This window comes from Chelmon rostratus, chromosome 2 (assembly GCF_017976325.1).
Source record: "Chelmon rostratus isolate fCheRos1 chromosome 2, fCheRos1.pri, whole genome shotgun sequence".
NCBI classification, from domain to species: domain Eukaryota; kingdom Metazoa; phylum Chordata; class Actinopteri; order Chaetodontiformes; family Chaetodontidae; genus Chelmon; species Chelmon rostratus.
The window spans coordinates 21656654-21684481 of record NC_055659.1 but is presented as its reverse complement, the minus strand read 5'-3'; the positions used below and the strand labels follow the sequence as shown (position 1 = coordinate 21684481).

General features: G+C 41.8%; 2 protein-coding genes across 5 annotated transcripts in view; both read left to right on the top strand.

Annotated features, from left to right (window-relative positions):
* Nucleotides 1–22781, top strand: part of cita (citron rho-interacting serine/threonine kinase a) — a 38054-nt gene extending 15273 nt beyond the window's left edge. The window contains exons 15-49 of one of the 4 annotated variants that reach the window (XM_041957981.1): nucleotides 588–641; nucleotides 746–799; nucleotides 1117–1257; nucleotides 1394–1519; nucleotides 2096–2191; nucleotides 2526–2642; nucleotides 3327–3436; nucleotides 4324–4498; nucleotides 6905–7102; nucleotides 7322–7375; nucleotides 7997–8194; nucleotides 8524–8717; nucleotides 8845–8980; nucleotides 9110–9214; nucleotides 9531–9671; nucleotides 9896–10003; nucleotides 10201–10393; nucleotides 10865–11026; nucleotides 12281–12418; nucleotides 12896–13076; nucleotides 13163–13254; nucleotides 13435–13539; nucleotides 13749–13918; nucleotides 14318–14362; nucleotides 15953–16033; nucleotides 16157–16292; nucleotides 16658–16797; nucleotides 16944–17036; nucleotides 17162–17270; nucleotides 17456–17584; nucleotides 17816–17896; nucleotides 18008–18086; nucleotides 18295–18477; nucleotides 19505–19892; nucleotides 20737–22781. In XM_041957981.1, the coding sequence (XP_041813915.1) occupies nucleotides 588–641; nucleotides 746–799; nucleotides 1117–1257; nucleotides 1394–1519; nucleotides 2096–2191; nucleotides 2526–2642; nucleotides 3327–3436; nucleotides 4324–4498; nucleotides 6905–7102; nucleotides 7322–7375; nucleotides 7997–8194; nucleotides 8524–8717; nucleotides 8845–8980; nucleotides 9110–9214; nucleotides 9531–9671; nucleotides 9896–10003; nucleotides 10201–10393; nucleotides 10865–11026; nucleotides 12281–12418; nucleotides 12896–13076; nucleotides 13163–13254; nucleotides 13435–13539; nucleotides 13749–13918; nucleotides 14318–14362; nucleotides 15953–16033; nucleotides 16157–16292; nucleotides 16658–16797; nucleotides 16944–17036; nucleotides 17162–17270; nucleotides 17456–17584; nucleotides 17816–17896; nucleotides 18008–18086; nucleotides 18295–18477; nucleotides 19505–19892; nucleotides 20737–20760 (4536 nt within the window). In that variant the 3' untranslated portion in view covers nucleotides 20761–22781. Of the gene's footprint in view, nucleotides 1–587; nucleotides 642–745; nucleotides 800–1116; nucleotides 1258–1390; nucleotides 1520–2095; nucleotides 2192–2525; nucleotides 2643–3326; nucleotides 3437–4323; nucleotides 4499–6904; nucleotides 7103–7321; nucleotides 7376–7996; nucleotides 8195–8523; nucleotides 8718–8844; nucleotides 8981–9109; nucleotides 9215–9530; nucleotides 9672–9895; nucleotides 10004–10200; nucleotides 10394–10864; nucleotides 11027–12280; nucleotides 12419–12895; nucleotides 13077–13162; nucleotides 13255–13434; nucleotides 13540–13748; nucleotides 13919–14317; nucleotides 14363–15952; nucleotides 16034–16156; nucleotides 16293–16657; nucleotides 16798–16943; nucleotides 17037–17161; nucleotides 17271–17455; nucleotides 17585–17815; nucleotides 17897–18007; nucleotides 18087–18294; nucleotides 18478–19504; nucleotides 19893–20736 lie in introns of all 4 variants that reach the window. The other 3 variants (XM_041957971.1, XM_041957997.1, XM_041957989.1) reach the window with 3 other exon arrangements.
* Nucleotides 22782–24955: 2174 nt separating this feature from the next.
* On the top strand, nucleotides 24956–27828 carry myl2a (myosin, light chain 2a, regulatory, cardiac, slow). Its single transcript, XM_041944538.1, has 7 exons — nucleotides 24956–25029; nucleotides 25658–25750; nucleotides 26298–26373; nucleotides 26517–26621; nucleotides 26720–26798; nucleotides 27019–27067; nucleotides 27338–27828. The coding sequence occupies exons 1-7, from the start codon at nucleotides 25027–25029 to the stop codon at nucleotides 27440–27442; spliced, it is 510 nt and encodes a 169-aa protein (XP_041800472.1). The 5' UTR covers nucleotides 24956–25026; the 3' UTR covers nucleotides 27443–27828.

Here is a 27828-nt window from a genome sequence, read left to right as displayed (position 1 = left end):
TGTTGTGCTTTCTGGTACCTCAGAGTGACCTTTAAATATCTGATAGGCATTTTTAACTTGAAAATAAAAACATCTCTTTATGTCCAATTAATCAAAGCCTCTGATTTACAGATCTTCAACACTCAAAAGTAATTATAGTCCAAGTAAAATATTAATATTAAGTAAATATAAATATTATAATATAATATAAATATTAAGATATTTGAGAACAATGTTGTTTAAAGTCATTATGTACACATATTGCATTCACAATAGAGCAAGCTCTCATTTACAATTTACCAACAACAGCAACAACATTTGATAGCTGTGTGGATCAGGGCCCAGATGACATCAGTTGCAATGGTTGGGTCACATGGTTTGGATGCCCCGCGGTTGGAGGTGTTCTGACTCAGGGTACGATACTGAAGTGATTACATTTCCCTCTTTCCCTGGAAGCTCTTGGGGATCCTTCAGGAGGAACTACAGGAAGTTTATGGGAAAAGTGCGACGTGGGCTATTGTCCTCGCCCAACTACCCCTGCAACCACTATAAAGTGGATTTGCTCTACTATATTGATCAGTCTCTACTGTTTTCCTATTAATTTTCAGGCAAAAGAGCAGGGCAAAGCTGAGGTGGAGGAGCTTCTCTCCAAACTAGAGAAGGTAACAGATCAGGCTAGTCGCATTAATCTGCATGATTAAAGCCTAACTCTAACCACTAACCCTAGAGTTTCTTGAACCCAGTTCACTGTGCTTTGTTTTTTCAGACCAATTCGGAGCAGCAGGTCAAAATCCAGGAGCTCCAGGACAAACTGTCTAAGGTAAATCAGTTGTTGTCTTGGTTACTAATATTATGGAATGAGAATTTAGGTATTTTATTTTCAACATGATTATTTGTGCTTTAAACAAAGTGAATCTTTTTTTTTTATATCTCGTACTCCTCTGAAAAGCAGATCAGTAAAACTCCTGTATATATGGAATTTAGCAGTTTTTCCAATCTCTGCAGCCTGTTGTTGTTCCCCACGTATTCCCTAGTGTAACTTTTTATTTCAATGTCACTGGGTATGAATTGCCCAAGCATATCAAGAGGTTTGTCTTGGGATCCACTAAGAGTCTTTGACCTCCTGACCTCCCTCAGGCGGTGAAAGCGAGCACAGAAGCCACTGAGTTGCTGCAGAATGTCCGGCAGGCCAAAGAGCGGCTGGAACGAGACCTGGAGCGCCTCCGAGGCAAAACCGACTCTAGTGACACTTTAAAACGCCGCCTGAGAGAGACAGAGGTACCGACAGTAAACTGACAATGCTAAATCATGCAAATGTGTTAAATAATACTGGCTTCATCATACTGTACCCCAACACAAGTCACTCTTTTCTGTGTGGTTAGTCTTACGTTATTGCTTTTTGCCGTGTAAGCAGGAGGGCAGGAAGACCCTGGAGAACCAGGTAAAGAGGCTGGAGATGGTTGAACGGCGGGAGAATAAGCTGAAAGATGACATTCAGACCAAATCCCAGCAGATCCAGCAGATGGCTGAAAAGATCCTGGTGAGAGAGCTACAGATAAGGCTTGCTAATACTCGGATCCACACAACCCCTAATTTCACCCCCCTGCCCACCCCCCGCCCATTCGTCCAGCCCTCTCCCAGTCTATCCTGATCAGTTATTTTAGAGCACACATGTATGTATGGCACACACTGCTAGCTGAGCCCTCACGCATGGCTAATAGGCAAGCAGTGTCATTACCTACATAGATTTTAACATACACGTAATTTCACCAGTGTCAGCATGAGCAGGCACCGCTACAGTCGTCTTGTGGATTTCCAGCTTTTCAATGCAAGTTTCTTCTTTTCTTTTGATTTGAATGTGTCTGATATTAGAGCAGAATTATCAGAATAGTTTTCACCCCGTTTTTTTAGTAGACTGTGCTGTCATGTCTTTAGTGAATCCCAGGTTTTAGGCTACATTAACTAATCATCACAGCGATAGTTTGTGTGTTTGAATGTAACAGACAAAGAAAGTTGTTTTGCATTATTGACAGTAATGTGAGAAATGTGTAGTGCATTTAGATTTCTGATTACCATGTCAGATAATGTGTTATATTTGTAATGTTACTCCCTCCAGGAACTGGAGGAAAACTTGAGGGATGCCCAGTCGACAGCCCAGAGGATGGAAACCCAACTGGTTCAAAAGGAGAGGCTTTACGAAGACAAGATCAAGGTGGGCCAGCTTTATAAGACCCAGACTACTGAAAACTATATATATCTGAGAATGTTCATATATATATATATATATATATATATATATATATATATATTCTTGTTAGTCCTGCTGTTTTAAATCAATGCTATGGTGTCATTTAAATCACGTAAGAGCTGTAATTACTGCTTCCACACAGACCAGGTTGTACATTTATAACCATGTCAGTATGCAATGTTTTTTTTCTTTTTTAATTATTGCTTTGTCATGTTGCAAATTACAGACTTCAGCCTACATGAGAATTTGTCAAATCAACATTGGCAAGTGTATCATTCACTGGTTCTGTCTTATCAAGGTCCTTGAGGCGCAGATGAAGGTAGACCTGGCTGATAAGGAAAGCCTTGAGGCAAGAAGGGCCCAGCAGGAGGAGGAGTCCAGGGAGAACTGCAAACTTATCAGTGAACAGAAAGCAGTAAGGAAACACAACAGGCTTTATAAAAGATATATCCATTCAGCTATTGGCTTGTTGTTTTCTATTTAAAAGAAGAAGATTTGCATTTAGTCACTGTCTAATGACATAGTTTATTTTACAGAATTACTTTGCAACATGACATAGAAACCATGTATGTAATTGTCTGACTTTAAGTTTTTCCCGCCTCAGTCATATTATGGAAGTCCAACATGTACGTCTGAATGGGTAAAAGTTGTTTGAGAACATATTATGGCTTTTCATTCTCCACACAATTTGACAACTGGACTCCATCAAAGTTGTTTTGTTTCTTGACACAGTAATTTGTTATAGTGCTTTAAATGTATTGGAATGTACATTTGGATTAAATTGCAGTATACTTCATGTTGTACTATAAAGCCTCGGCTCAAGTCCTAATCTGGTTAATGTGGTAGAATTGAGGCACTAAGAAGCTTTTAGAAGCAGGCATCTGACATTGACAGTAGAAGATTCAGGCAACACCTTAATGGACTCTAATAGGATTTCACTGCAGCACAAAATTCTGTTTCCTTTAAAGAAATGTGCTGCTGTGCACCATGATTCTTAGTAGGATTTGGCTATCAATCAAAGGGGAACATATCCTTGCATTTGAGCCTGTTTATAGGGATGTGATTTCCACCATGTTATTTTGTCTCACTCTTCATACAGACCATTAATGCCATGGATTCCAAGATGAAGAACCTGGAGCAGCGTATTGCTGAGCTGTCAGAGGCTAACAAGCTGGCTGCTAACAGCAGCATCTACACCCAGAAGAATATGTGAGTTAACTAGACCTTCTGCCCACACTGTGCTTTTATGAGTACCCCCACCCACACTGACTCTGTCTCCTTGAGCCTCCAATTGCTTCATTAACGTGCACTTACATTTTTGTGCACCATGGCTGATCGGTCTCCCCAGTGTGTAAACTGTGCACCATCCCTTTGGTTGTAGCAGATCTAACCATTATTTAATATTAATAATATGACATCACACCCAAATAAAAATGATAAAACAGTTTGACAATGTGAAGCAAGTAGTAGTGAACCTACCCATCAAACCTACAGCTCCCCGTGGCGTTTACGGGCCTTTATAGCGATTTTTAGCTATCAGGCCCTTAATGTTACTGTTTTGTTTCACCCTCATCATGTGGTTTGCAGCTAACTATCCTAGATATTTTTCTAGGATAGTTAGCTGCAAACTATCCTAGATATTTTTCTGGATACTGAACTTATATTCAACTGGTGGACAGAAACACGACTCCAAATGAATCATAATGCTGCTCCATAGTTTGCTCAAAGTTTGCAATGTCAACTCAAGAGGTGATGACAGTGTTGTATTCACAGTGTCTGTCCCAAGTGGCCAAAAATATCAGTTATTGTAGGTTTAAATACAGACAACTAATTTTAACTTAATGTGCTTGTTTAAGGAATATGAAGTTACTTGTGTTGAGGTAATGCACAACAATTTACAAGGTTTTGTTTACTAAGATGTATTAACTACAGTATCAGGTGTATTGTTAGCTTGCATTAATAATTTGGTGTGCACCTAAACTTCCTAATGCTTTTATATGTTAGATAAATGCTCTGAATACTGCATACATTTTTGAAAGATGTCTGCGTATATATAGCCAATGTAACAGGCATCTGTGTGTATATATTTTTGTCAGGAAAGCCCAGGAGGAGATGATCTCAGAGCTTCGGCAGCAAAAGTTCTATTTGGAGTCTCAGGCAGGCAAGCTGGAGGCCCAGAATGCCAAACTGGAGGAGCACCTGGAGAAGATGAGTCAGCAGGAGCAGACCAAGAGGACCCGGCTGCTGGAGCTGGAGAGTAGGCTGCGGGAGGTGAGGCAACAGGAAGCAGAGAGATGGCTCCAAATCTGTTAGCTCAAGATTAAGTAATTCACTTTAACTAGCACACAGTGCAGCCTTTCATTAATACTAACCACAAAAGGGATTAAGGCAGCTGATCAGCTAGTGAGCTCAGATCCCTTTCAGATAAACAGCTAATTAAATATTGTAGGTCTATAATGGCACCTCTACAAAATTGCTATTGGGGTTGTACGCAAGCTGTGTCTATGGATCCAGTGGAGCTGGCAGCCCCCATTTGTTATCTCTGGAACAAAGTAGTTGCACTGGCTGACAATAGGTGAGAATATGTTTAACCATAAGAAAATAAAGCAGGACATTGTTGCATGGACAGTGAATAGTTTATCTTTAAGCTGGAGGACCAAGATGTTGTCAAGCAAGATGCTATTTGTGAATCAGCACTGGTCTGCGGTCTGACCTCCCTGTGAAAGCCTTTTCATTCTTTTCTACAAGATTCAATGAAGTCTAGCGTTGATACATTCAAGTTAATTAAAGACGAAGAAATATGTTGTTGTTGTTTTTTAACTCCTCCAGATGTTTGACACTCAACTGTGACTATTTGATAATGTGTTAAACTAGGTATGGTCATGGAATCCGTCAGCCACTGTATATGTGCATCCAACGCAAACCCCTGTTTGTATAAAAATACATTTTAACATAACTGAGAACCACAATGCCCTCTTTCTCCTGTTTGAGAGCTCTCACCTCCCTGGTGTGCTGTCTGCAGATGTTGCTTGTGGACAGCCTGCTGACTGGATGTCATATCTACCTCCACACACTCTTCCCCACTGAGACGTGATACACTGATTGGCACTAATCGGTGGCCTTTCTCTACCCTCACATACAAACACACTGTCCTCTCCCACACACAAACATCTACTTTCAGATGAGATCTTCTGTTTCATCACTGTGGTAGTGAGAAATCTATGGAGAAGCTAAATGCACCCTTGTGTGTCTCAACTTTACTTTGTTTTAAAACTCTTAACCAGCACAGACTGAGTGTACATGTGCTCTTTTAAAAGGCTTGAAAAGGTCTTAGATTATTTTATTTTTAGCTCTTAACAGTTATGACAGTTTAAATCCAATTACCAGAGGTCTTATTTTTCACTGTGCACTTTTAGCTTTCTCTGTGCTGTCTAATGTTTGCACTTAGTTGTAGAGTTTGCATCTGCAGTTCTGTATCTGCTGGTTCCACCTGTGTCCCCCGACACCCTCTCATTATTCTCCCTTTGTCCCTTTTCTTTTCTGCCCATTCAGCTTGAAAAACTTCAGATTAATTTGATACCTTTTCAGCTTTGTTTTATTGCTTCGTTCTTGTAATTGGTCTTAAATTTTGATTGCTTTAAAAGTTCTGAAATGTCTTGAAATTGGTTGTCACATACTGAACGCAAAGGTAGCCTATATATGTCAATTTTCAAATTTATATCAATCATAGTAGGAAATGTTAGCACAACAGAGAAATGTGGGTCAAAAGTAGGCCCTTTGACTAACCTTTTCCAGATACTGTTTTATTTTTCCCAAATTCCATCTTTTTCCATTTCTATTTTTCTGAATTCTGTGTTTTTATTGAATATCAATTTAATGAATATCAAAAGATTTGATGTAGCACATTGTTTTTATCAAGGTATCTTCTATAAGACAGCCCCCACATATAGCTCAAACACAGCTGGTAAGAGGGTCTGATGGAGGCTACCCTCAAATGCGGCAAAGCTCCTCCTTGTTTACAGTGTTTGACCAGAAACGGCCGCAGCTTTTTCTCCAACAGAATATCTGTCTGTGCATACAGCCACGACATCTTCAACTAACTCGCGTCTTTCATCTGCCGATGTGGTTGCACTTCTAAGAGTTTGTTGAAGTGAGGAGCTCTTGCTAGCGCACTGCCTCTCTCTCTTTCAGAGGACCTCTTTGACATGACTGTGTGCGTCTGTGTGTGTGTGTGTGTGTGCATGTGTGTGAGAGAGAGACACCAAAGAATAGCAGCATTTTTTTCTATTTATTTGGCTCAGGCACTGTGAGAAAACAGTTGTAATGGCAGGAAAAGCCCTGATTTTTATAAACTGCATCCACATTTTGGCAATTTCTGCAATTCCCACGTGTTGCAGTTGATTCTGTTTTTCTATTCAAATTCCATGATTCATCCGTGTTTTCTGCATCACGGAAATCATAGGGCCCTACAAAAGGTTTCAAGCAGTTGTCTGTGTTGTTTGAACCAGGTTTTAGATTCCTTCCCAATTTCTGAATCACCCCGATGTCCTAAAACGCCTACCATCTGCTGCTCTGAGCAGATTAAAAAAAATAAAATTATGCAAATACAATCTGTTTCAGGTCTGATTTACACCGTGACATACACACAGCATTCACCCGAGTCCCCTTTCCTTGTAGATGGGCCTAGAACACGAGGAAGAGAAGCTGGAGATCAAGAGACAGGTGTCAGAGTTGACCCTCTCCCTGCAGGAGCGCGAGTCCCAGATTAGCAGCCTGCAGGCTGCGCGTCTCGCCCTGGAGAGCCAGCTGCAGCAAGCAAAGACTGAGCTGGAGGAGACCACCGCTGAGGCTGAGGAGGAGATCACCGCCCTCAGGGTAAGACAAACATGTGCGAGCACATATGTGTCACTCAGAGAAACACAGGTGCACATACGTTCAAAACAAATATATTTAGATGTAGGCAATCTGTATTATGCATGCAGTCCGAAGGAAAGCTATTTCAAATAATGCTGTCAGCATCGCATCGTTCTTCATTTAATCTAACAGTCTGTTGTGTTTGTATTTTTGCTATTCATTTGTTCTTGTTTCTCACAGAATCACAGAGATGAAATTCAGCGCAAGTTTGATGCCTTGAGAGACAGCTGCTCAGTAAGTGCTGCCACAGCCTTTTGTCTCTGCTTCCAGCAGCAGCAGAACAATTTTCAAAAGGTTTCAAAAGGCCTTTGAATGTATAGTGATTCATGTTCAACTCTAAAGCTCATGATGTAGTAATATAGTCTACTGAAACAAGTCTTCGTGAAAGAAAGAAGTACAGCTTGCTTTCAAAGGGCATTTCCCAACTTTGCCCAAACACTTCAGTGTAGTAAGGACATATACATTTTTTACATATACACATTTGCTGTACCTAAACGGATGAGACGGATAACATGTACATGTAACAATAATATAATTCACAACTTTTAACAAATCACCTCCTTCAACTTGCAAATAAAATATCTATTAAATGCTATTTGATATTTGGCTCATTTTGTTAAACTTCCTTTTCCTAATTATTACATGGCAAATATAAATCTGTTAGGTGAGATTTTGGAAGGAACTTCACGATCAGTGTAGACATTAATGAGTGTCTTTGTCAAGATCTAAATCTTCAGTTGCCCAGCTGTGCTATTACTTGATATGCCCCTCTCCCCTGGCTCTTGTGTCCAGAAGCTAAAACATACTGTCATAAGCAAGGCTAACACCTCGCTGTACCTGTCTGTTTTGCCTCAGGTGATCACTGACCTGGAGGAGCAGCTAACGCAGCTAAGTCAGGAGAATGCAGAGTTGAACCGCCAGAACTTCTACCTGTCCAAGCAGCTTGATGAAGCGTCAGATGAGAGGGAGGACCAGCTGCAGCTCAGCCAGGAAGTGGACAGGCTGAGGAGGGAGGTGGCTGACCGTGAGATGCACCTCAACAACCAGAAACAGGTAATACACACACACACACACACACAATGCTTAAAAACTCTTTTCACCTACAGTTTTGGTAGATATAGTTGAAAGTTAAAGATATTGTAGACAGTTAAAATGTTTCAGTGTGTTATGTTTCCGCTATACTTTAGACTGGTAAGTCAACCTGTGATTTTTACCTTATTTATCCTCATGTTACAGACCAAAGATGTGATGACTGTTTAAGCCTCATTATGCTGAGACTGTGTGCTGTCACTGAAAATGCAGGCGAGACAACAGTCACATGGTTTTACCGAAAAGCTGTGAAAGATGTTCTCTTCAGTCTGCTCTTTCATTTATCCTCCCAGAACATTGAGACATTGAAGACCACATGCAGCATGCTGGAGGAGCAGGTGGTGGAGCTGGAGTCCCTAAACGACGAGTTGCTGGAGAAGGAGAGGCAGTGGGAGGCTTGGAGAGGTGCCCTGGAGGATGAAAAAAGCCAAGCTGAGAGACGCACGAGAGACCTGCAGAGACTGTTGGACAATGAGAAGCAGAACAGGTAACATACAAGCATGAACACTGTGTGCTTACACTGTTATTACACACATGACTGACTGCACAATGCCGTTCCATATATGCTTTAAGATGTATTGCTGTTGTAAGACTTGTTATTATTCTGGTCACAGGCTGCGTGCAGACCAGCGCAGCTCTGAGTCTCGCCAGGCAGTGGAACTGGCAGTCAAAGAGCACAAGGCTGAGATACTGGCTTTACAGCAGGCCTTGAAGGAGCAGAGACTGAAGGCCGAAAGTCTGTCTGATACTGTGAGTCACTGTGTCTTACTTATGGTCCAACTTTAACCCCCTTAAGTTAAACAACGAATATTTCTTTAAATTTAATCTGTGTTTGTGGAATTCAACTTTTAGTTGTGACAATTTAACATGCTCTCACAGCTCAATGACCTGGAGAAGAAACACGCCATGCTGGAGATGAACGCCCGCAGCTTGCAGCAGAAACTGGAGACAGAGAGGGAGCTGAAACAGAGGCTGATGGAAGAGGTAGAAATGGAAATGCGACCACATAAACACACATCTGTATTTATTACATTTAAGTTACATTTATGTTTTAACTGACTCATTCAAAGACACGTAACCAAGCCAGCTGTTAAAAGAAATATACATAAACTACTTTCATTTACAGCACATTTCTTTAAACAGTTTGATAAAAATTGTCTCCTGTCTGAGACATCTGTTTGGCCTGTTTGAGACACATCTTCTCTTAATTGATTTAATTATATTTGCTGCCATTCTGAAATCTGCCTGATTTTAAATCTGATTTCCTAATATAAATATCTGTGCGCTGGTGTCCCCACAGCAAGGGAAGCTGCAGCAGCAGATGGACCTCCAGAAGAGCCACATATTCCGTCTGACCCAAGGCCTGCAGGATGCCCTAGACCAGACAGACATGCTCAAGACCGAGAGGACAGATCTGGAGTACCAGCTGGAGAATATACAGGTGCTCAGTAAAATAGCTTTGCAATTTGATGAAATACAGCAGTCTCTGGGGAGAAAGAGAGTCCTAGTTAGATGTTACAATATAGCGAACGCTGTTGGCAAGTAACAAGGTATCTTGGGGACCAAGAGGAAAGGAATCCTATTTCACTTGTTCTCAAAGGGAATTCTTTTAAAGTCGTATTCAGAGGTGTTTCCTTGTCTGAAAATCTGTTTTCCTTCCTGCAGGCTGTATACTCCCATGAGAAGGTGAAGATGGAGGGGACCATCTCCCAGCAGACCAAACTCATTGACTTCCTTCAGGCCAAAATGGATCAGCCCACAAAGAAAAAGAAGGTCTGGGGATCACCTTTAAGACAAATTGAATTGCTAAACAGCTCCTATCTAAAAACTCCTATCTAAAAAAAAAAAAATATATATATATATATATATATATATATATATATATATATATATATATATATATATATATATATATATATATCTCGTTTTTTTTCTAGCATACTAGATTCAAATCTTCCTTTTGTGAACAGGGTATATTTGGGCGCCGTCGAGAGGATGTAGGTACCACGACTAACGGGGCGCTGGCTCCACAGGCCCAGCCGACAGTTCCCCTGCAGTATGGTGACATGAAGCTGGCTTTGGAGAAGGAACGCTCAAGATGCGCAGAACTCGAAGAGACTCTGCAGAAGATGAGAATAGAGCTACGATCCCTCAGAGAAGAGGGTAGGTCCTTGTGTCAGACAGCACAGTCACTGCACCAGATGTGAGAGAGGCTTTGTATCTTATGGAATTCCTTGGCAGCAAGGAAAGAGATGATCCTCTGTAGCTGGACTATCGTCTATCCTTTTAGAAGAGCGTTAACTGTTGTTGACACAGAGTCAAAGGTGTTGAATTAACTCTGAAAATCATATGTTTACATCAAATCTCATACCAGCATACAGCTAGTTCTGCCATCTGAGATGAGAAATGACAACCTGAGTCATCTCAGGAAATCCTGTCTGGTGCCTCCTCCCTTATCTGTTCCCAGACAAATTTTAACAGAGTTGCCATGGCAGCATCCTGCTCCTTTACCTACACCTGCCAGTTCCTATGAAATTTATTTCAGAATCTGTTGGTAATGGAGCCAGATTCTTTGAGTTTATTAACTATTATTGATCTAATACTAGGTTGTTTTATTTGTTTATGGTGATACAGCCGCTCATTTCAAAGCCCAGGAACATGTGGCTCCCTCCACACCAGCCCAGGCTCGACATCAAATCCTCATGTCAGCCATTGTCAAATCTCCAGAACATCAACCCAACGCCAGCAGCTTGCTCAATCCCTCCACCCGCTGCAAGGAGACCTCCACACCTGAAGGTCAGTCACATACACACAGACTAGTAAACAAACACGCAGGTAAACTCACTGCTGCCTCCAGCCTATCACACTGAATTTCAACCTAGGATCTCCTGTTTTGAAGCTGCAGTTTCCCCCACAGGAGTTCCTCACCCTTATGCTATCAGTGTCAACACGAATGGACTCTCTGTTCACTTAATTTGTTCATGTGGTGTGTTTACGTGTGTGTTCTCTCTATGGCCCGTCTCTTAAAGCAGGGTTACAATGTTGAATGAAATTGGATAACTGTGCTCAGTACATGTTAAACCTGGAACTCCCTCCAACCAGGGACATGGACATGTTTTTATCCACTGTGCATTTATCCAGCTACCATTGTAATCCTGCTTGGGCCTGTCTCACAAAGTAAGAATAGCGGATTAGCTAGGTAACATTGGTTTTAATCCAAGCTTTTCGCTATCATAAAACTAAATTACCCTTTTTATGAGGCTGATCACCATGGAAACTGAATCTTTGCTGCATATATCCTAACTGTGTAGCAGGTTCAGTGGATCATATCAAAATGTGTAAACAGCCCATCTCCTTCCTAATAAACACTATTTTGTCAGATACATGTTTAACTAACCCGACCGAGTGGATCTTGCTTTGTGATTCAGGCTCTTGACTGTCCGTGTTCCTTTACTGTCACATAGCTATCGTTAGACTGCTCTCTCCTTTCTGTCTCTTTCCTCTTGCTCCTCACAGAAAAGAGGAGGGTCACCTTTGAAAGTAAGTTAGCAGTCACCACAGTGTGTCTTCTCACATGCATGAGCTCATCTACATGCATGTTATGCATACACACACATGCTTATATCGTACTGTACATCTGTTTCAGTGTCCCCTCATCAAGCTGACTGTAACTTGACCAAAGACATTATTCTTTAAGGTCAAGTTTGACGTGATGTGCTTTTTCTTTTTTTAGCATTGTTCCTGGAATCATGATTTAGATAGCATATGGTTGGATGAGGAGCTTTTCACCCAGAAACATTTTAATGCATCCCATGGTCATTGGCATGCATAATCTGACTGACTATATTAGTATACTTGAACATTGATATGACTAAAACCAGCTCTTAAAAATAATTTATTCATTACTCAAATTGCCCCCATGTTGCTTGAAAAAAGCAAATCTCATGAACTTGCTGACATCTTTAGTGATTTAACAAAATTATTATGGTGTCCTTTTTCTTTTTCTGTAACTCCTATCCCTGCATCTATTCTTCCCTTTTTGCATTGCAGAGTTTGGTCGTCGTGTGAAAGAAAGAATGCACCACAACATCCCTCATCGTTTCACTGTGGGCCTCAACATGAGGGCTGCCAAGTGCGCCGTCTGCCTGGACACTGTGCATTTTGGACGACAGGCTGCCACTTGTCTAGGTTTGTTTCCCGCACTGTAGCTGAATATGAAGATATTTCAGAGAGCAAATTTACTGGCCAGCCTTAACAAACGTACTGGAAATAGTTCTTGTTGCATGGCCATCACATTAGTCTCTCAAATTGGAATCAGATTTCCCTTGTTGTGGCTGTCACTAAAATGCCTACCGTTATGAGTCCTAGAAAAGAATAATATGATATTTTATATTCCCAAAGCACACAAGCAACACATGGTACTGTGAAAATCACAACAGCCTTCCTCTTGTCATTGTCAGTTGTCGTGATAACAGTAATTGAACTGATGATAGCTATTTGTATATTTTTGCTGCGTTAACCCCTAACACTGCTGAGTTTTTGAAAATCTGTCAACATTGCAATGTTAACTCCTTTTTTGATGTTATGGCTCTGCATGTAAAGAACTATTTAATAACCCCAAATTTGCATTTTTTCACATTTTTTTGTTTCTTTGTTGTGTTATAGAATGTCACACCCTGTGTCACCCTAAATGCTCACCATGTCTTCCGGCCACCTGCGGTCTGCCAGCTGAGTATGCCACTCACTTTTCAGAGGCTTTGTGCCGAGAAAAGGCAAACTCTCCCGCGCTGCAGGTCAAAGAGGCCAGTGGGCATGTTCGCTTGGAGGGATGGATGAAGCAGCCTAGGTAACCTCTGACCTCAGTCACTTGCTACCATGTTTTATATGTTTTTTTACAGCTTTGACTGTAGTATGATTCTGTGTGTGATTCAGAAATGGCAAGCGAGGTCAGCAGGGCTGGGAGAGGAAGTATGTGGTGCTGGATGGAACCAAAGTATCCATCTATGATAATGAGCCACGAGAAGGTCAGTACTTTTTTGAATAGCTGTATTTTCATTGGTAATAGAACAATAAATGTTAAACTTGACAGAAAACATCACAGATCTATTCCTTAATTAGACAGTTTGTAATCAATCAAGTCTCTATATTACCATGTCGATCAATACAACTGTAGCCAATATGAAAAATAATATTGTGTCTTCTAGACTGTATTAAAGTTGAGGAGGAGTTTGAGCTCTGTCTGCCTGATGGAGAGGTGACCGTTCATGGAGCTGTTGGAGCCTCTGAACTCATCAATACTGCCAAGTCAGGTACCGGATCAATACCAAATAATCCTGCTACACTCAGTCTATTGTAGGATTTTAAGTGTATCATCCTCTCCCCAAATTTGAAATTGGATCTGAAAATCCCATCTATACAAAATATTCAAACTATAACAAAATGTTGACAGTTCTGCTTAGCGATGGAATTAAGCTGTTAGCAAGATAGCCAGTAATCCATTTTCTGTGTGTGTATGCAGACATCCCGTATGTGCTGAAGCTGGAGTCACATCCCTACACCACCTGCTGGCCAGGCCAGTCCCTCTACTTCATGGCTCCCAGCTTCCCTGACAAGCAGCGCTGGGTGGCTGTACTGGAGTCTGTGGTGGCTGGTAGCCGTGGATCTCGAGACAAGGTGGATGCTGATGCTGTAAGTATTGTGTGTGTGTTATGTGTGTTTATTGTATTGTTCTGCTTATTTCAGGCCTCATTGAGTTCAAAATTTGAGTTTGCCTATCGGATATGTGAGAAAGTCAGCCCAGTGTCTCCTTTATACAAGAAAAGCTCACTTATTATGCACATTTCTGATAGTAACTTTATCCAAGGGTGGCTGTATTTTTTGGTGTGAAAATTGGGTAAAATATATTGAATGCCTCCATTAAACATCGAGCCAGTGCCTTCACTTCTTTTTCTCTCCCTCCCTCTTCTTTCTCTCTGCATGTTCTCAACATCCACGTCTACTATTTGTGTGTTGTCATCGTCTTTGTTGATGTGACTATACTGTGCATTTGTATCTCCATTCAACTCGGTTGTGTGGATCATATTATAGGCAGGTGTTTCTAAAAGACAGAAGAACCTTTCCCCTCTGGTTCAGGTACAGTAAGTAGCTGCACGAACGCTTGGGTTTCCGTTGACCGACCGGCTGAGCATGCAGTAGCTGTACACATCTGACATACAACATACAACACTGATGCTGTTCAGTGCAGGTCAACGCAGTCCCAGGCTGAGTAATTGAATATGTTCCATGGAAGGAACTGCCCTGTGAAAAACAGCTCTATTCAGTGGTCACACACACACATCAATTATATCATACACTCATAAACTTGCATAGTGCATGGATGTGAATAGTCACTGCTATGCACCTCTAGCCTGGTGTCATATGCTATGTCATCACGCATGCTTCTGCAAAAGCCATGCACTGCTGGAGCCCCCTTCACTGGAGCGTGACAGACACTCCTTCAGCAAGCTGAGCTTAACTTCAGTCTGCAGGCTTCTGCTGTTGGTGTTTGTGTGTTTATTGCTGTTTTAGATGCACTTTCACGTTTGACTTACATTCTGTGATAAATGAACCTAGGACACAGTGTTACGTTTTCTCAGAACTCTATGTCAGCATCAGCATTACCCCTCCCTTCATAATTTTATTACCATTTTGAATATGCATTTAAAGGTTCAATATGCATATCACAATGTCTGAATCTCATTATTCGCATTAATGTTTTCCTTAACTGGAATTGAGGGGCCCAAACCAAGATAAATAGCACTGGCCAAAAGCATGTCAAATTATGTGGATATTGTCATCTATATACTTTTGGCCTCATGGTGTATGCATTTTTAGTCTCACCCTTTTTCAACTCAATTGGTCAATTTCACACTGCAGCACTTTATCAAAATTAGCTCTCTGGCATAAAATGGTCATCTGTACCTTATAGACTGAGGTGAACAGCATCCATAAAGCTTTGAACACTGATTATAAATCAAAAAGGCACTTTATGGACTAAACTACTTTCCGTGGCTGCTTGTTGCTGTGAATTGTTGTTTCTATGGCCACCCAGAAAACAGTTAAACATCTTAAACATGCTGACCGAATTGTGTCCACAGCACTAAGTGTGGGGAACTGAGAAGAACTAAAAGTTTGCATCAAATGCTCCCTCAGTTTCCGATTCTGTTTAGTTATTCTTTGATTTGAGATTCTAATTTAAATTGTGATTGTGCATTGTACTGTATTTAGAAAAGGTTTTATTTGGGGTTGTTTGTGTGAAGACAACATTTAAAATGAATAAGTCTGACATATTTGTGTTCTTTGTTTAATAGCCCAAGCATGAAAGTATAAAAAGTAGATACATACATACATGAGTATTGTAGTAGCACTGATGTTGAAAAATATCAGACAACGCTTGCGCCAAATCAAAAGCAGTGTTTTTTTTGTGTTGTCTTTGGAGAAAAAGTGTCAGTTAACTGGTGCAGACACCCTCAGCTTACATGAATAGAATTTAGTCATAGTGAAGGATGAATTAACTCATTCGGATAACAGAAATCTCTGTTTGAGTTGGCAACAGCTCTCTGGCTTTCATCCTTGCTGGGGTCACAGTTTCTTGCTCTGAAGCAGCTGATTTTTGGATGATCTGCCTAACCTGCCCCCTCCCTCTGCCCCATGTCTCTGTCTCTCTGATTCTTGTCTTAATAGAAACTTCTGGGTAATTCTCTGCTGAAGCTGGAGGGTGACGACCGTTTGGACATCAACTGCACTCTGCCTCTCACTGACCAGGTACAAGGACAAACCCTGCACCATCAAACAGGAGCATAATGAAGTTGACTTTTTATGCTTTCGCTACCCTGCTGCATGTTTCACGTGTGAAGCTCTTACAATCCACCCTATCCTTTCCCGCAGATCGTGTTGGTCGGCTCTGAGGAGGGTTTGTATGCTCTAAATGTCATAAAGAACTCTTTGACCCACATCCCGGGGCTGACCTCCGTCTTCCAGATCCAGATCCTGAAGGAGCTCGATAAGCTGCTGATGATCACTGGTCAGTACATGATATTACATTATATTATATTCTATATATCTATATTACAGTGATTTAGTCCTTTTATAACAGTGCAAGCTAGTATTTTTATACTGTATTACTATTTTTCTCTGTAATAAATTACTCTAGACAAGTATTTGATGTATTCATTGTTTTGAAAATGGGATGTAGAGGGTAACTCTGGCTTTTTCTGCAGTTCCAGTAAATCCAATAAGCCATTCATGCAAATGCACTTTTGGATCATATTATGGTTCAGTCCTTCAGAGACCTTGAGCTGGTAATAATCGTGTGTGTGAATGCACTGAAGTCAACAGAAGATTGCTTGTGTTTCTGATCGTACGTGGTGCGTTTGTTGTGTCATCCAGGAGAGGACAGGGCCTTGTGTCTGGTGGAGATCAAGAAGGTGAAGCAGTCTTTGTCGCAGTCCCATCTCCCGGCTCAGCCTGACCTCAATCCCTTCATCTTTGAGACAGTCAAGGGATGCCACCTCTTCTCCTCTGGAAAGGTGGGTTAGGCTGTTGTCACATAAACAGAGAAAAATCCCTCTAGTTCGACTGTTATTCAGTCCATTAATGAGCTTAACTTAGCATAGCAGCTTGCTTTCTGATTGCAGATATTCTGACTGACTGCAGTGCTGTTCTTTCTTTACAGATCGATAATGGGACCTGTATCTGTGCTGCTATGCCCAATAAGATAACAATTCTGCGACTTAACGAAAGCCTGAACAAGTTCTGCATCAGAAAGGTGAGTGGGCCTTAAATATTGACAGCTGAATGATATCGTCATGAGGAGAAGGCAAAGCAGATGCTCTGTTTTGCTTCAGGGAGTGATAGATTTGGAGAGTGCTGAACTTTTGTTTGTATATGCAGGAGATTGAGACATCAGAGCCCTGCAGCTGTATCCACTTCACTGGCTACAGCATCATTATCGGCACCAACAAGTTCTATGAAATTGAGATGAAGCAGTATGTACTGGAAGGTAGGTCACCCACCATTGCGATTATTCGCACACATCCTGTGTTTATGTTACTTTTTAAAATGATGTTTTTCTGTCAACCAGATGGTGTTCGAAGCACGTCTACACAATTGTGTTTCTGTCACTGTGAGGTTTCAGCATTCACACCTGAACGAGCTGACTCACGCCGATGTGATTTCTTTCTACAGAGTTCCTGGATAAAAACGATGTGACGCTAGCTTCAGCTGTCTTCGCCGCCTCCTCCCACAGCTTCCCCATCTCCATCATCCAGGTCACCACGGCGCCGCAGAAAGACGAATACCTGCTCTGTTTCCATGGTTAGATGTTTATTTTCTGTCTGTGTGGGCACACGTGTACAGTACGTTGTGTGTGCAGTTGCATGTCAACACTGGGAACAGTGAAGGAACCAATCTGGAGAGAATGTACACTCATTATAACAGGAGCTTATTGCTCTCATGCTTTTAGTTTTCCACATCACATTTGTGACAGCTTCACTGTTAACATCTGTATACAGGCAGATTTGTATAATATCTGGATTTTTCTTGCAGAGTTTGGTGTGTTTGTGGATGCATACGGACGCAGGAGTAGAACTGATGATATCAAATGGAGCCGTCTGCCTCTCTCATTTGGTCAGTGTGAATCTGAATTTCCTCCATGCCACTTTCAAACTGTCTTTCTTTCTTCAATGGTCAATACATGATGTTTATAACATGAAGTTATGTGAATGTTTGGTATTTTAGCCTACAGAGAGCCCTACCTGTTCGTGACCTACTTCAACTCTCTGGACGTTATTGAAATTTTGGGACACGCTGCTCTGGGGTAAGATTGCCTTCTGCCTTTGTTAATGACAGTAACCATCATCATCATCATTTTATGGATCTTTGCTTAGCGTCATTGCATATTGTAGTGATTGAACTGTTAATTTCCCATTACTGCCAGGGCTCAGTAACCACCTCGACGAGAATCATCCATTTCAGTCACTGCTGTTTCAAAGCGTACTGTGTCTAATGTTCTCATCTCTTTCAAGGCCCCACTCCTATGCACACCTGGACATCCCAAACCCACGCTTCCTTGGCCCGGCCATCTCCTCTGGGGCCATCTACCTGGCCTCTTCCTACCAGAACAAACTGCGGGTCATTTGCTGCAAGGGCAACCTGGTCCAGAGCCAAGAGGGCGCAGGAGAGCTGCAGCGGAACGGCTCCGGACGCAGGTGAGGACGTACACTATTTGTTAAATCTGCATCAGGTCACACTTATGTCTGTTCTCTAAAATACAGAAATGAATAAATAAATTAACAGAATGCACAAACTGTACCCCTAATCCATAACTTAATTGGAAAAATCAAGAATTTGGGCATTCCACCTAGGTTTGATTGACACCTGTATTATTTACATGTTAAATAAATTATGACATGCCTTCATTTGTCTATTGAAGGGAAATAAAACAGTTGCCCACTTAAAAATAAGACAAAGATGTGCATTTTATTTATTTTGCAGTTTACTTCAGAATACTATTTTTTCATTCATTTATATTTTGGTGAAGTTTAGTCTCCGCCATTATGCAGACTGTAGGAACACTACATCCTTTATGTGATGTACACTGGTGTTGTTGAAGGGTGAATGGGACTAGCTGGCACTGCTGGGCACAGGTTGGCATCAGGTGGTGATGGTTAAATTGTGGCCTTTCTGTTTGATCTGGTTATAGAACAGGAGCATAACACACTAATTTTGTTCTTTACAGGAGGAAGAGTTCATTTTTTATCTGTAATAAATCCTGAGATATGTCTTTTTAAATTCAAATGACTTTTTAAAAGGCCTCCTGTCAAATGTACTGTAGAAAGGAATTTGTTGAATAAAGACTGACTTACTGCTTTTATGTCCTGAGATTGAGCTATTACAATTTGAAGCTCACTAACAACTGAGCCTTCATTATTCACTGTGCTGATACTGAAACCTGGCTTTGTGAGCCAGTCAGAGTTCTGCTCTTTAGTTGTTGTCGTCAGCCACTCACACTATTCTCATTTAGAAAACCAAATTGAGTAGGTGGGCTCAGTGTCTTCTAATTATGAAATGCACTGCGCTACAGCTCATGACATGAGCTTGATCAGCTGATGAGTCCATCATCCTCCCCACATCTGCTGACTGACCTGACGGTGCCAAGCAAAGCCCACGACCCAATCACAAAATACCTTTTACAATGACCAATGCTATCTGCCCATCTGTATGCTGCCATAACAGCCCTAACAAACGTGGGCCTCCTTCCTACAATGAGCACATCTCCAAAAGGCTGGCAGCCAATCCCCTGGTTCACGGAGATCCCGGCACACCTCACCGCTACAGAGAGGCTCGCACGGAATTTCGACGGGATAAGTCCCCCAGTCGTCCACTGGAGAGAGAGAAGTCTCCCGGCAGGATGCTGGAGAGTCGGATAGTTGGGTCTCCGGGCAGGGCGATGGCTGACCCCCGGTTAGAGCGCTCCCCAGGCAGGGCCATGGCAGACCCTCGAATGGACCGCTCTCCTGGCCGGATGATGGACGTTCGTAGGGAGAGGTCCCCCGGGCGATTCGAAGAGCGCCAAAGGCTTCATACTGGCTCTGGTCGCACGCCCATAAACCCTGTAAACAAGGTTTGTCAACCTTTTTTTTTTATTATTTTTACTTTTCCTGCATGTGAGTTTACTGTTACCTCTAAAATTACAGTGATGGTAACAAAACTCTTTAGCCATGCTGGTGGCTCTAGAGACTACAATGTCAGTCATTTGGTGACCAGACTGAAAATATCCAAACAGGTATTGGTTGAACAGCCATGACATTTTGTAAAGACATTTGTGATTCCTGGAAGATAAATTCTAATGACTTGACTGTGATTGATTGATTGATCTTCGTTTTTTAGTGACGTGTTTTGACAATTATTTAATGGATTGTCATGAAATTTGCTACGTATATTTTCAGTGCCTAGAGAAGGAATCCTGATGACCTTTCCTGTAGTGCCACCAGCAGGTAGACATTGCTGGTTTTGAGTGAAATCTACAGCTATTGGGTGGATTGCTGTGCAATTTGCCACGATATTCAAGGCCCCTCGAGGATACAGTTTATTAACCTTGATGATCTGCAGAGTTTTAATCCAGCGCCTCAATCAGGTCAAAATTTCAGTTTGTCTGAATTAGTTTGTGACTAATACCTACAAAACTACTGACATTCTCATCAACCTAAACTGGACTTTGCATCAGTGTTTATTAGCAAATGTTAGCATGCTAACAGGCTAAACTAAGCAGGTAAACCTGGTAAATATTACCTACTAAACACAAGCATGTTAGCATGTCGCTCAAAGATCCGCTATTGTGGCTGTAGACTTTTTGTTTTATTATTGTGTGCTTTGGTTCCAGTTTTCACTTTACATATTTCAAATTATCATAACAATCTTACTCCTTGTCCATTAACCTGCTTTATGTTTTTAACTTTGTCCTACAGGTATGGGACCAATCATCTGTTTGAGAGAGAGAGCAGAGCCACATACCCAGCATGGACAGAGGAAGTCGTCTTTGGAGAGGGATAGAAGGGAGCAGAGAAAATGTCACCAACTTCTGATGAAACACTGCCACACATCAGTTACGCCTGACGAACCCACAGAGGAAAACAACTGTAGCTGTCAGTACAGAGAGAGACCGAGAGAAATAAACAGATGTCATTAGAATCAGGTTAGTTTTCTCAACGAACTGACCCGAGTCAATAAAGGTCAACAAAACGCCATAATTAACAATTTTTTGAGCAGGGTTTTTTGAGATATATGTGAGTATGTGCTCTGTACTCCGATAAGGGTTTAGTAATCTATTTGATTTCTTCTTCAAAAACAAAGTTCGCAAATTTAGACCTGACTCGGTGGGTTTTGCTAGTTTCAGTTAACTCCAGACAGTAGTGACTATGATAGATAAGCACAGCCGTAGCAACTTTATCTTACAAGTCAATGTCAATATTTACAAAGTCAGTCTCTAATGAAAATGGCAGAATTTCACTCAAAGCTGTATTAATACATCTGGCTCCTTTCCACACTCAGCTCTGTCCACAGTAGCCACAGATCAGGGCAGGAGGGTCCTGGACATCGACTAGCATTTCTGGGTCCACTCCTGCGCCGACGTGTCAACACAATCATTTTCAGCTAATTACAATCATTCTGTGCTAACCTCAGTCTTCTGCGGTTAGTGACGGTGACAGGATTGGCTGGAGCACAAACAAATTTAACAAAATAAATGACCCCCCCTGCCCTGTAGAACCACACACCACGTGACTGTCTGCCCTCAGATAGGTCAACACTAAAACTGCACTACCCACAATCCTCAGCAGGACTTTCTAATCCTTCAGAACGCTATCTGACTGTAAATAGACGAGACATAATTTTATATATATTGAGAAGGAATTTCAAGGCTGGATAAGCCGTGTCTATTTTTGTTAAAGAAAAAAGTGATTACGTGTCCTCTTGAATGTCCGACGAGTATTCTTTTAATATGTCCAAACATCCTTTATCAAGTGAGTGATTGTATCTGGATCCAACTCGTGTATGCACTTCCATCTGTCAAAGGCAAAACCTCAGTGCTGAACTATATGACAGGAGGGTAAAAAAAAAAGAAAAAAAGATCATGTTTGAAGCTTTCAACATAGTACTTGAGCATTTCTTTTTGTACAATGTCCCTTATATTGTATATAACCCAAAACTGTTCAAGGTGAAGATGAAAATAATCTTTGTTTTTTTTCTGATTCGTGAATGGCATGGATATGTATATCTGAAATGAAACGGAGTGTTGTCTTCTGCTTCTGCCTCATTTGGGTTATATTTTTATTCCACGATTTAACAGCGAAGCACGTGAATAACCTCTCCTCTCTTTCATCTATTATCTATTTGCACAGTAAATTCATACGACGATAAAGCTCTTCTTTTTCTTTTATTAAGGCACTCTTGGCAAGTTAAACAGCCAGTCCGACCTTAAAAGACAAAATCCATCCAAATATTTGGCTCGCATTCTCAAGGCGCTTACGCTTGACCAAGCTAATCTTATTTCTATACAATATATCATAATTAGATTTATCAAAAAGGGATATTTTTGTGTTTTTAGTGATGTTTTTAGAACATAAACGGATGACGTGCCACACTTGAACTTGCCCATTGTGTCTGTTCACAGTAGGGCGCTCAATAGGAAGGCGTTTAATCAACTTTCTGGTCTCTTTAGACGTGAAAATCTTCCTGAATGTATTTAAGCCAAGCAGATAGAACTGATCCACTGGTCATTCAACGAAAAGCACCCCATGCTACAGATTGCACAAGTTCTCCACTGACCTCTGTAGGACTCTATTCAACAAGGGTTTCCCATCCTGTTTTATTTTTCTATTCTTTTAAATCTGTTTCTTTTCACATGATGCTGTAACGCTGGATATGATATTGATGTCTGCTAACAAATGTTTTATTAGCATTCCCTGTAGAGATTTTGTCACAGAATATTAAATATTATAACCATTGTCTTTCACTTCTACTTTACCTCCTTATGTTGTGCCTGCGCGCCTCTGAACAAGCGATATCCTGTGTTGAGATATCACAGATTGCAGACAGAAGAGGACATATCTGAAGCCGTTTTCCCCTCTTGCTCTCACTCGCCACTCACTTGAGGCTGCCTGTGAAATGACCATTTGTCCACGTCCATTGTGTTATAGGAGGTTAGTCTATTTATAGGCGTCTGATCCCAGCGCTCAGCCAATGCGGCAGTGGCCTGCCATTCCTGTCACGGTAGCTGCAGCCGCTGCTCGGATCAGAAACTGAGAGGAGCTGAGGGAGAAACGTTCTCAACAACAGCGTCTGCTCCATCGGTTAACAATAACTCTTCTAATTCTGACCTCCATGTACACATTATACTGTGAGACGACACCACTGACATCTGCTGTTAGTTCATCAACAGCATTTTATGTGACAGTGAGTGGAGCGAGCGCAGGGAGGCTTTCAGCGCCTCTCTTTATATAGATCAGCCGCTTGTGGCTTCACCTCCTAACCCCAGCCTATTCAGCTCATTTTCACAGACTCACTTTTCTTGACCCCGGAGCCACAAGTGATACTGGATGACTTGTTAATGGTGCAGAGACATAGCACATTGTAAGGATGCGTTCAGTGTCAGCAGTGTTGCACTTGAGAATGTCACACCTACTGCTGTTGACAACACTGAGCTTAGTGGTTTCACAGGCTCTTAAAGGCTAACGCCAGTGCAGTGCAGAAGTAGATCCAAGACATCCTTTGATGCAGCGTCTTCTTTGGCCCCTTTTGTGAAATTAGAGAATCTGTGTTTTGCTCGTGTTAATTTGTTTTGTGGACAGAATGAGCCTTCATCTGCAGGCTCCAGTAGAGAAGAAGCCAGTGGAGGTGAGAAAGTTTCCAGTCAAACATTTCATCGTCAGCCAGTGCATTTACCTTCAGAGTATGAATGAGGCCTCATAAATAGCGTGTACTATTCGTGCTGTGCCATACTGTACCGTGACAATGTTGGGGAAAGGTAAGCCGGCGCCAGTCATGTGAAGAAGCATGAGAGAAATGTGACAAAGGTTGGCGGTAACACAGTCCTGACAGGTCAATAAATTGCACTAAATGAGCTGGTGATGTTCACGCTCCCTCATCATGTCTTGTATCCAGTGAGGACAAGAGATGATTGATGCACACATCAGAACTACTAAATCAAAAGCTGATGGTGAAAGCAGGTAAATTCACTTAAATATGCTCACATTTAAGACAGACTTTGAGCGCTCTGGTTCTCAAAGTGTGGGTCAAAGACCTTTGAAACTGAAATTCCAGTTCTTCACATAGACCTGTTTCTTGTTTCTGCTGGACTGTTAAAATGTTTTTACCTGTAAACTCCATACGAGGTGCAGTATACGCTACAATCATTTATTATTTTTCTGCAGCATTTATTTATCAATCCAAGGAGCTTTTGGCACTTTTGTTCTATAATAGAGAGACACATATAATGTATTTCTCCCACATCCATTCCAGTTGCATCATATTGTTCAAGTTACATTTAATACATTGGGGTGGGGGGGCATTTTCAGCATACACCCAGTCTTAGCATTGCCTCTGACTTTTCCAGTCCAGCTCAGATGGCATTAAACATTGTTTTAAGATGGGACTGGATCACCCTGTTGAAGCCCCACGCAACTTCAACTGAAGTTAGTCAAGCTGTAAGAAAACTACCTGATTTCTGCCACGCTAAGAACAAATGTGAGACTTTATCCCACCTGTGGTGGCACTAACACTCGGCTCATTCGGACAAAATAAAAGACCGCAGACTTTAAAACCAGTCCAACAGATTTCATATTCTGTCTTGCATTTCTAACATCGCTTTCACTGAGCTGATACTCTGCTTTTCTGTAGTTTAGACGGTCAAGACAGTGGTCTGTGGACAGAGGGCGGTATAAGGTGATTAAGTGCTTTAACCTTCAGTCTGCTCCTGATATTCTAAACCAGTTATTCCAATCTCTTCGTCCAGTGTCAGTCATGAGAACACAGGGCGAGTAACTACTACAGAGGGGTGTGTGTGTGTGTGCGCACATTTTTAGCGAGCATGCAATACTGTATGTGCTGTATGAAGCATCATTTACCTGTCACTTCCTAAAGAGGACATAGTTTATAAATATCGTCCAGTGGAACTGAGGGATGGGGCTACAAAAGGCTACCCACAATATCCCCATTGTTCACTGGCATCATTGTTGGACTGACCTCCCAGCTGTTCAGCCATGGTAAGTCATTGTGTGTCTGTGTGTCTGTGTGCTGCTTGATGGTGCAAGGAGAGATATAGGACACAATTTTATTTTTTTTTTCAGGGACTCTCACTTCATTTTGTACAGATGAGTGCTATAATTTACTCATACATAAAATTTAACATTTAATGTTTCTTAACACCAATTAAACATTTCCTGTGATAATTGATCAGCTTAATTAGATGAATCCCAAGTAAAAACATCTATGGATGGTGGCTTACCATTGCAGCAGTGTCATTAGTACAACTTTTCACCAGACATTGAATGTGTTGCTATGTACGGGCAACATTTAATACATTCTGGATTACAAGCACCATATTTTATTTTTCAAGAAAATATAACCACAGTGTTTGACTTGCTTAAGGATACTGAAATTATACATGTCAAATTATTTCTGGTTTATACAGTCAGCTCATTTTTGCACATTTTGATCTTGTGAGCATAAAATTGAATTAAATATATGCTCTTGTGTTATTCCCCATTTTTCACCACAGTGTTCAGTTATTAAGCCATACAGTCCCTTTTATTGATATCGTCTGACATGTAGCTCTGCCTTAACCGGCGTATAGTCTCTACCTCATCTCTTCTCCTTTCTTTGTGCCAAAAGGCCCCAAAGAAAGCCAAGAAGAGGACAGCAGAGGGAGCCAACTCCAATGTGTTCTCCATGTTTGAGCAGGCTCAGATCCAGGAATTTAAAGAGGTGAAAGCTGCTCATCTGATCTTTATTTTGCTCGTTTAGATTTGGCTGAAAACGACGTGAGAATTGTGGAAATTGTGCATGAATATAGCTATTATGGTCCAAGTGTTGTGAGTATTTCTTCTTCTGTCCACGTCCTCCTCTGTCTTTCCATTTCCATTGTTCATCCCTGCAGTATGTCCACCTGTCTATTTTCCTGCCTCTGGCTTGGCAGCAGTGAGGTTTGTGGTATGCTGGTATGAGAGTCAATGGTGCCCAGACATCCAGACTGTGTCATCAGTGATTAGGCTGCAGATAAACTGCTGGGCATGCCCTGGATGCCGGGCTAAACCCCGGGGGGGCCGCAGGTTATAAATACTGAACAGTGCGCACCTATAAAGATGGCACCCAAAATATTCAAGGGTAGAAAGGGAATCTAAAACTATGTGCAACAATGACTGGGTTTCTACTCTCTGAGACGTGGGCTAGAAGCATGTGGCTGCAATCTGTGTGCAGATATCACCTCTCAAAGCAGAGAGACTCATTTATATGTACTGTGCACTGACCTCAGGCCTTCACCATCATGGACCAGAACAGAGACGGCTTCATCGACAAGAATGACCTGAGGGACACTTTTGCAGCTCTTGGTATGTATCACCTGTATTCAGTTGTGCAAGACGTTGTGAGCTGATTAGTTTTTGTTGCAGAAACAAAGACCCCAGTCTTCGAGCACTAAAGGTCCATATTTTAGTGGATGTGCAGCAGCTGAATCTGCTTAATCTACATTTAGGACGCCTCAACGTGAAGCAGGAAGAGATCGATGACATGCTCAAAGAGGCTCCTGGCCCAATCAACTTCACCGTCTTCCTCACCATGTTCGGTGAGAAGCTGAAAGGTGAGGACACGCAGGCTACAGATGAACATTTGATCACAAAAACTTTGCATTATTGAAGCATGTTTGGAGAACTGTGCTGACAGTTTTAACCTATGTAGGTGCTGATCCAGAGGAGACCATCCTCAACGCGTTTAAAGTCTTCGACCCTGAGGGGAAAGGTGTGCTGAGGAAGGACTAGTAAGTGACGTGACACACTGCACTCCTCACGCCACGTCAGCCTGCGATGTGATCATTCAACGCAAAAGGGCGTTATGAAAGCTTTCACTCAGTTCATGACTGTGTTTGAGTCTGACTGCACTCATTCCATTCATCCACATCACGACGTGCGCCCTTCCTCCTGGTGTGAGCGCAGGCCTCGTCATCTCACACGGTGTTTTCTCTCTTTTCCCCCGCTCAGTGTGACACAGATGCTAACAACACAAGCAGACCGATTCTCCCCCGAAGAGGTACGCCGTGGTGCTTTTACACTGATTATCATTATTGTGTCAGAGCGCTTTGTGTGCGTGGGTGAGTCCAAAAAGCACAGAGGGATGAACGTCATGGTGACGATCATCAGCATCCACGTCGGAAAGACTTTCACACACACACACACACACACATGCACCCCTCAGTGAATTATCATCACATCATTTCATGCGCACTGAGTGATGTGTTGTCTTGGTGAACGGGTACAGCTCTGATAAAAGTGATGGTAATATCTGCTCTTTGTTGGTTAGATGGAGCAGATGTTCACTGCCTTCCCCCCAGATGTGGCAGGGAACCTGGACTACAAGAACCTGGTTCACATCATCACCCACGGAGAGGAAAAGGACCAGGAGTAAACCTTTTTTTGTCAGCATGTTCACCAAATAGAAAGTCCACCTTTTGCCGGTATATGACTTGAAGCTGGCCCACTGCCCTTGAAGGAGATATGGACAGGGGTGTATTTATTCATCTTTATGTTGGCCGCATCTTCTCTGTCCAGCACTCACTCAAGAGCACAAGAGGCTCAGGATGAAATTTTATCGTCCAGGCCCCCAAAGCGGACACTTCACCAGCATCAACATAGCGAGCTGTCTCAGTTTCAGCCTTTTCCACATTCAGCTGAGGCTAATTCAATTATTTTTCCTCATCATTTTATACACTCAAAACCACATGCCTGTATTTTTTAGTAGAAAATGTCCATTTGCTAGGTCTGTGCATGTTCGTCTAATAAAAGTGTTCAAAG